This window comes from Pantherophis guttatus, chromosome 11, assembly GCF_059756535.1.
Source record: "Pantherophis guttatus breed Tessera chromosome 11, ASM5975653v1, whole genome shotgun sequence".
Taxonomy (NCBI): domain Eukaryota; kingdom Metazoa; phylum Chordata; class Lepidosauria; order Squamata; family Colubridae; genus Pantherophis; species Pantherophis guttatus.
This window is the reverse complement of record NC_142073.1, coordinates 15,202,700-15,211,962: the sequence shown is the minus strand read 5'-3', so window position 1 is coordinate 15,211,962 and position 9,263 is coordinate 15,202,700. Positions and strand designations below refer to the sequence as shown.

The following is a 9,263-nucleotide window of genomic DNA, read 5'->3' as shown; positions in this document are numbered from 1 at the left end:
ACCCTCTCTGTGGGCATGCGCACTGTCGCCGGCTACTCTTCTGGTTTCTGGCACACACATGAGCACTGTCCTAGAATCTCCAGACTTCAGAAGAATGCAGAGGTTTTGTGACCACTTATGAATTCTCTGGAGCATTTGGTGCTTCTGCATGGAAGATTAGCAAATGTAATTTGGAGGATATTGTGCAATGGTATCTAGCTCTGAAAAGGTTACTGATCCTTGAAATGTGGAATAGCAAAATAATAATTAAAAAAAGGTATTTGCTTTGAACCCTTTCCACTCCACAGCAAAATTTCTGTTGATTTCACCCGCTAAACGCTGTTAGATGAGACCGGTTTCCCGGGCACCTTAACGTTTACCAGAGATAGAACTGTGATTAGTTCCCATCTTTCTTCAGATTCATTTTGTGGCTTTAAAATTGCACAGACACATAATTTAAAGTAACACCCCGTGATATGGGTTATTGGGTCCCTTTTTGACTTGATGCCAATGAGATTTGTGACATGCTTTGATTCTTCTACAATGGAGACAATCGCATTTTAGGAAAGGCGGGAGGGAATCTTATTACTGCCGTGGTCTCTGTTGCAGTTTCAATCAAAAAAGGCAATTGGAAGGTCATATATTTGAGAGTTTCTCTGCAAAGAAACCTGTTAGGCATTACATGAAGAAAGGTAATCAAAGGGAGGAACTACTTGGCTTAAATTTCTGGGTGACTTAGAAAGGTAATTCGATCCACATATTGGAGTACTTGTATTTTGGATTGGAACATCGACATAAATCCCAAATTTCATCTATAAAAGCAAACCGTATCTATGTCGGTGTGAGTTTTGGGGGGGCATGTGTGCATAAAAATTAGACTTCAAATCAGAATTTCATGAGTCAGCTGAAGCTCAAATTATCTGTGCATCATCGGAGAACATTATCGCGGACACCCAGATTTTCCCATCGACCATAACTATTTGACCCACTCATTAAAATATTTTATTGTCTCTTATTTACTATTAAATCCATCCTGTGCCTTTCAGCTTATGCTGAAGTACCCAACATGGCTTGCAATATTAAACCATTTATAGCCTGCCACCTGCCCTAAGGATCTCAGGGCCAATTACAAGCCATAAAATCCGCAGGATAACATCCTGAAATGAAATAAAAAGAAACCATATTTCAGGACCCACAGTAATAGAGAAGTAAAGATTTTTTTTTTTAAAGAAAGAACAAGAAAGGAAAAGAGCAGGCGACTGGTTTGCAGCTATTAAGTCCAAATGCAAGAGAGGACAGTTAGAACATCCAGAGGATGCGATTTCAAAGAAATGAAAGTAAGTTCAACTGTTACATACTAGGAGAGGTCTTCAATAACCCAGTCTTAAATATGCAAGGATTCAATGGAGTTCCTCTTGCTTTATGAACTCTAAACATTATTCCAGCCTACGGTCTTACTACTACATTCTGCCTTTTGTTTTGTTTTGTTTTGTTGGATTTTTTTGCAATCCATATAAAGAGCATTGCAATAGTCTACCAGGGAGGTTACAAGAAAATTTCTGTATCTCAGCCACCCCATCCTAGACCAGTGGTTCCCAACTTTTGTGGCTTAATGGCCTGGCGGTGGGGAGGAGTGAGTGACAGGCCGGTGTGCATGTGCAGCTTGTGCAGCCCAGTAGTAAATAGGTCACGGCTTGGTAGTGGATCATGGCCTAGGGCCGTGATGGCGAACTTATGGCACACATGCCACAGGTGGCATGAAGAGCCCTCTCTACGGGCACGCTACTTGTCACCCCAGTCCAACTCCACCATGCATCTGCGTGTACCTCGCACGGACCCCCTGCACCTGGTTTTGGGCCTGGAATGCTTCTTGCCCCAACCTGGGAACCAAAATGGGGTGTGGGGGGCGCATGTGTGTGGGGGCCTCACATGTACGAGGAACATGCATGCAAGCACAGGGAACGTACATGCATGTGTGGGGGCAGGGTGCATGCATGGGGGTCACTCACATTGCATTTTTGGGGTTCTGGCAAATGTGAGTGCATTTGCGCGCACACTTTGGACACTCAGCATCAAAAAGGTTAACCATCACTGGCTTAGGGATTGGGGAACCTGTCCTAGGTGATGGATAGTTGGGCATTGATCAGGAGAGGCAGGTGCCCTATTTGCTCTTTCAAGGATGTGAAACTCTATCCCTAATTTAAAAAAAAAAACAAAAACTCAGCACTTTCTCTAAGCCAGCTTTCTATCAGTGCTTTGGAGATAGTTTTACATTCATTTTATATTTTTCAATTGTTCTTATTTTTTTTTTTTTAATTTGATTTATATGCCGCCCTTCTCCGGAGACTCAGGGCGGCTTACAATGCATTAAGCAATAGCCTTCATACTTTTGTATATTTTATACAAAGTCAGCTTATTGCCCCCACAAACTGGGTCCTCATTTCACCTACCTTAGAAAGGATGGAAGGCTGAGTCAACCTTGAGCCTTGGAGAGATTTGAACCTGCAGTAATTGCAGGCAGCTGTGTTAATAACAGGGTGCACTAAACCACTGTACTATCAAGGCTTATTTGTTTTTTTGTAAAGTACAAAGTCCCTTCCATTCTCTGTTGTTTTCCCAGAGATAGGAGGTAGCCAAGGTGGCTTCTATATCTCTCATTGCACAATTATTTCTCCAGTGGCCTGAAATCTTGCAGGCCTATATTCAGTCTCAAGGGAAGACATCAAGAAGACAGAACTCCTTCTATCAGGAGTTCTCTGCTCAGAGTAAGGGGACAGTTGGATAAAGCCAGTCAATAAATCTCTCCAGGATCTGTTGACAATTAATTAATTAATTAATTAATATTAACTAATTGTCATTGACATTGACAACAGTAATTATTTAACAATAATTAAAAATTGCACTGTCAGATAGATAGAAAATGAAATATGTCACTGTAGGTTTGTATATATGTATATATAATAATAGAAATTAGATAGTAGTTGAAGTGGTGTATTGTATATGTAAATTTGTTTCTTGATTAAGAGAAACTTGTATGTTTTAAATGTTTTTTTTAAGAATGAATAAAGTTTTGTTAAAAAAAATAATTAATTAAAATTAACCAATTGTCATTGACATTGACAACAGTAAGGAATAAATTCCAAATTATTATAACCCTCCCTCCACCCAAATACAGAAGCACACTGAGGAGGAGATTTAAAAAAAAAAAAAGCAATTTCGCAGAGAAAGAAAATTTCTAGGAATTTTCCTGGATTAAATAATTGCACATGGTTTATGGAGAACTGTATGAAAAATAAGTATTATTTATTTTTAATTTGTGTGTGTGTGTGGGTGGGGAGAAGGGATTAACAATTAGTGTGGCTTCATGTTTTTGAGATCTCAGTCTGCTGAGAGAAAAACAGGAGTGAGGATCACTTGCCAAAGCTTCTAGTATCCATAATTGTATGAGTATTATAGATGACACTAACACTAGGTTCAGTTTGCCAGGTGCTGTTTTTTTATGAAGAAGTACCAAAAACAAACAAACAAACAAACAAACAAAAAACCAAAGGAAGGATAGCAATAGCAATAGCATTTAGACTTATAGCCTTCTCTAAGGAGTTTACACAGTCAGCAAATTGCAGCCAACATTTTACCAACCTCAGAAGGATGGAAGGCTGAGTCAACCTTGAACAGGATTGAACTTGTGGCTGTGGGCAGTTAGCCTAAAGCGGGGGTCACCAACCTTTTGGACCTCAGGGACCACTAAATTCATAATTTTAAATCCCGCGGACCACTAATATGATCTGCCTAATGACCGGCTGGGTGGGCATGGCTAAGTGATCATGTGACTGGGTGGGTGTGGCCAACTCGATGTCACTCACATTGCAGGGCACCTCGCTGGCCTCTACTCGCCCCTCCCAGCCACTCATTGCCTGCCTGTCTGGGCTCCTTAGGGCTCCAACAGGAAGCAGTTGTTGGAGCTAAGCAGCCACCACGAGAAAGAGTTGGCAAAACAGCTGGCTCAGTTCAAATTGGATCTGTCCGAGGAGGAGGCTCAGCAGAAGCACTTCATTGAGGACTATGAGCATAGGCTTTCCAAGCAGAGAGAAGACCTACAGGAGTGCAAGGCCAGGTACCAGTGCCTGGAGGCTCAGCGGGCTGAGATGATCAGCCAGTTCCAGGCCATAATGCAGTCCCACTGGAACAAGGCCCTCTGGCTCTTCCCCTTCAGCAGTCCTTCCCTCCAGCCTTCGCCCAAAGCCCCAGTACCAGGAGACTGAAATCCCCAAGTTGGAATTTCTGCCCCCCTCTGACCCACACAAAAAGACCCCGAAGGGGGAAACTCTCTGCAGCAACACAAACGTTCATTGCACATATCCAGTCCAGGGGCTGTAGTTTGAGGACTCTTGATTTAGTGCAATATAAAAAATGCAAATGATTTTTCTGCGGACCACCAAAATTTTATTGCAGACCATCGGTGGTCCATGGACCATCAGTTGGTGACCGCTGACCTAAAGTACTAACTACTGTGCCACCAGGGCTCTTGAAGGATGGAAAGAAGGAAAAGAAGATTCTCGAAAGAAATGGGGTCTTCTCAGAAAAAGTAAATATTGCAATGAATTTTGTTCATTAAGCATTGAATGCTAACCATAGGGAGCGGTAGGGAAAAATGTGATTTGTGGGGGGAAAAAAGTATGAGGTCCAAGAAGAGGATATAGATGTGGGGTGAAACCTTCAAGAGGAACACTTTATCCTGCAACATTTTTGTTAGTTATCTACATGAGAGATTTTAATCTGAACGCAATGCAATCATACGGAACTCTCCACCCCATGAAATTATGACTGCTTGTTAAATAACAAAACAATCTTCTTTTGAAGCAAGCTAGCATGAAAACATTGAAGTGCCATACTGGAACACTATTTCACCCTTCTGCAGACACCCTTCATGCTGTTACGGTTAACTTTAATAAACAGCTATAAATGATCCTGTTTATAGTCCATTTTTCAGTTTATTTATGTTCTTAAGAATGTGGGAGGGAAGTGACACTTTTAAAATAAATTGTAACATCACTGTTATTACTCGCATCACACAGTCATTTGCTCACTTACATCGACACTGTATAGTATTGCATTCTCATTTTAATATATCGAGCAGAATGTTTTGAGATCAATAATTCAACTTTATTTAGTGGCCTTCAAGGATTTCAGAGAAATGAACATTGAGGAAAACCTCCTTCCCCCATTTATTCTATGAGTCCTAAATGCTTGGTGGCTGTTCTGCAAATTACAGATCAGATTATTAGACACACAAGGAATTTGTCACCGGTGCAAAAGCTCTTGGGTTTGGCACGTTCTGCCTTTGTGTACGCTTGTGAATTGAACATAGAAAAGGTAAGATAGAAAGAGTATTAATACTTTTGAACTTTGGCGTTGAAGATGAATCCTGAGATTAACATGGACACTGAAGAAAACAAACCAGTGAATCATTAAACAAGTCAACCCAGAGTTCTCACTCAAGGCACAGATGACCAGTCTCAAATTATCCTACTTCGGACACATTATGTGAAGTCCCAGCTCTCTGGAGAAGGCTGTAATGCTGGGAAAAGTAGAAGGAAAGAGAATAAGAGGATGACCAGCAGCAAGTTGGATGGACTCAGTTACAGTAGCGATGGGTGCACTGTTGGAAGACGAGAAAGACTAGGTTAGGGATAAATCAACACGAAGAAAAACTATCTATGTGGTTGCTAAAAGTTGAAAATGACTTGATGACACATAATCAAACAATCAAACCAAGTGTGTGTGTGTGTAAATTGGGCCATTGTGTTAAAATCATGCTATGGTTTCATTGTTTTAGCATTGCATCAACCTAGCAATTCTGGACATGGTGAATTTAGAACATGTACAGGTCTTCATAAAATCTAATTCATTTCTGCATCTTTTATTATTACAGTCGATCACAGAGTAAGTCAGTTGTTTAGACTGGATTTGCCATTTGTCCACCTATCGAGCCCTTCTCAAGGACCTGGCACAAGCAACTGTTGTTGTTTTAACAATCTTAAAGGCATTGTTACAAGATGTAAGGTATTCCAAGTAAAGCTGCCTTTTGCAATTGACCGATGGTGATTTTGTCAATGCGGCTGGTATTCAAATTCCCTCTTTGATTTCTTTCGTGGAAGTCATTCTACTTCTACTTGCAGGGCAGGAAATTCATATATTGTCTGATATCCACATAATGTACTTATTACTTTAAAAAAAAAAGCCTTTAAAAGAAATTACAACTCTCTGCAAGATGCAGGCAACACCAAAAGAAACCGTGATCACAAAGAAGGTATTTATAAAAAAATATATTTCCATAAAGTAGGAAACATTACAAGTATTTTGCTTTGTTTTTTTTTCCCTTTTCTTTTTCTGAATACAATACATTGAGATTTTTTTTAAAAAAAAGAAAGCTTCCAAACAGAAATAGGGAAAAAAAGTAAAATGATTTTTATATACCATTTAATTTTATTATACAGACGCTACTTCTAAATGATAAAGTTTCCATTACAAATTGAGGATGCTGACAGCTTCCATAGGTGGTTTTCTCTGAACAAGATTTTCATACAGAACTATGAATATTCTAAGGAAAAAAAGAAATAAAAGCTAAGAACATTAGCAGAAAATATATATATATACACACTGGATCCTTTTCTAGCACAGCAGAAAAACCTTATGGTATTTTGTGTGGAATTTTTAAAATTTAGAGTCATTTTTTGTTTGTTTGTTTTAATATTCACATGAACTGGTTTACTTCCAGCTGTTTGTGCTTGTATTGAACATAGTTAGTAGGTTTATGATATAAATATAAAAACATCCAAAGTTAATTTCCTCTAGGGACATACTTTTTTTTCACTTGCTAGCATTCATTTTTTTACTCCTCTACAGCTAACAATCCTTGTGTTTTGTTTTTGAAAAAGCATGTTTCAAATAACATTCACTATATATAGAAGAAATCACTCTAAAACTTTTGTCAGTGGATGGAATACAATACTTTAGATGGTTCTACTTTTTTCCTTATACACTTCCAAAAACCCAACCTTAATAAATAAAAGCAGTAATGGACATCAATAAAATATTTATTTCAAGGATTAAACAAATAAATGCATTCTTCAGCAATAAAACCAGCTTCAGTTTCATATATGTGAGTCCATCCTCCTTCACTGATTCCTCTCCTTTTTTTTTCCCCTTATGAAAGTCAAAAGAAAAAAAAGGATCAATCCTTCTAGAAAACAATCCATATTGTCAGATTTCCTCCCCACAACTGTGGATTTTGAATCCTGTCCCTGGAATGGATTAAGAACATGTGAATATTTTTAAGGCTTGACACAATATTTAAAGATGTTATTGTTCGGTCTGTGGTGGTGTTTTTTTTTTTTTTTTTTGCAGCCAACAATTATCCTATGTACAACTTTGAGTCATTGAACAGTTGAGGCCAAAAGGTTTTTTTTTTGTTTTTGTTTTTATCAATCCTGTCTTTAAGAAGAAGAAAAAAAATCAGCATTGGAAAGACGACAGATATTGCTTTAAATTTTTATGTTTTTTTTTTCCTTTTTTCCCTCATGAAAACTTGGTGGGTAGTGGGGAGACTAAACCCTTTGTTCTTAATGGACTCTCAGAAGATAATCTTCTTTACCAAATGAAAAAGTCCTACAGAAGTCCATTAGGAAGCGAAAGACCTTCTCCATTCCATTACTGATTCCCGTTGCCAAAGACGATCAAAGCTCTAGAACCCATTCTTCAGAGTGGTCATGTGAATATAGAATATCCAAAGACTTCTAGACACTCTACATACTTAACGCCACACTCCACGAGACTCAGACCTCCTAACATATATTATTATTATTATTATTTTGAGATTTATGTACTTTTCTTTTTTTTTTTTTGGTTCAACATTACAATGTAGTTGATTTTAAAAGATGACTGGTGCTAAAGTTGCCCCCTAAACAAAAAGCCACGTTAGTCATAATGAACTGTGGTGGCCCTAGAATATTACATGAGAAGTTTTAAGTCAAGACTGGGAAAAAGAAAAAAGTGAACCTTTGTAATCCACTGTCAAGTTTCTTTGTCACTTTCCCCCACTGAATATAATTCCCCAAGTCTTTTAAAACGGGGTCCCCATTCACTGAGGTAGTCAAAATTTTGATCTGAGTCTGAAGTTGATGACTCTAAAGAACTTAGGGAACCAGCCACCGATCCTTTTCCCTCATAACCATATATCTGGATTGAGTCATACGGAGGAGCTGTGGGGTCATTATCAGCCTCGTGGAGTCTAACGTTGATAAATTCATCAACGTCAACTCCATTAGGGACGGGTGCCAGGCCCTGCCTGGGCATAAATTGAAGATCAGGTTTAATATCCTTACGGGGTAAAAATCCATTTATTCCGTCTGGATTCTGCAACGTCGCAATGTCGAACGCTTCGGTGTCCTCTTCGCCACCTCCTTCGTCATCATACCGGATGATGTTTTCTCTCACGTCTTCATCGTCTTTGATAATCAGAGGCTCGTTCTTATGTCTCCTTAATGTTACGAAAAGCACCACAATGACTGCAAAGGAAATATCACAAAATGGTGAGCCCGGACGACGGTTCCTAATTACAAAGTCTGATGTGTCATAATGAATGGAAGTGAGAAGAAATGAAAACATCCCGAGCCTCCATACTGACCCTCCATTTGAAATCATCTAGCGTAAATGAGCTTTTCCCACTCTAAATAATTGGTCAAATACTTCTTATTCCTCCCTCCTAACATCTGCCTTCCTCTGAATCATCCTACATTCTACATTCTGGAAAGGCTGACAATTCTTCAGGGTTGCTCTTTAACTTCTCTTCAAAAGACTTAGGTTTTTACTTTTATACTTAGGTCAGGGGTCGGCAACCTTAAACACTCAGAGAGCCATTTGGACCCGTTTCCCACAGAAAAGAAAACACCGGGAGTCACAAAATGCTTCCTGTGCCTGACTATTTCCTGAGTGGCCACAAAACTAGCATATATAGTTGAATTAAAGATTCTGTTTTCTTCTGAAACTTTTCTTTTCTTGGCTTTATTATGAACCCTTTTTAACTGTGTTCTCTTAGCATAGATTTATTTCTATCAGGATTTCATTCCAAGTTCAATTATTTGGAGCCAAATGAGGATACTTCCTTCTCCTCCAGAAAAAAGTGAGAATTTTAGGATACAAAATGGTTTTCTTTAAAATACAGACGCACACTTGAGGGGTGTTTTATGTGTACTATGGAACTAGTATTTTACTTTCTTTAAAAA

General features: G+C 38.8%; 1 protein-coding gene across 14 annotated transcripts in view; it reads right to left on the bottom strand.

The window, feature by feature from the left end:
* Positions 1–4,950: 4,950 nt before the first annotated feature.
* Positions 4,951–9,263, bottom strand: part of CDH8 (cadherin 8) — a 256,394-nt gene continuing 252,081 nt past the window's right edge. For 8 of the 14 annotated variants that reach the window (XM_087877207.1, XM_087877209.1, XM_060695069.2 and 5 more), the window contains one exon: positions 7,362–8,546. In XM_087877207.1, the coding sequence (XP_087733333.1) occupies positions 8,053–8,546 (494 nt within the window). In that variant the 3' untranslated portion in view covers positions 7,362–8,052. Of the gene's footprint in view, positions 5,639–7,361; positions 8,547–9,263 lie in introns of those variants that run through there. The other 6 variants (XM_087877214.1, XM_087877210.1, XM_034425381.3 and 3 more) reach the window with 1 other exon arrangement.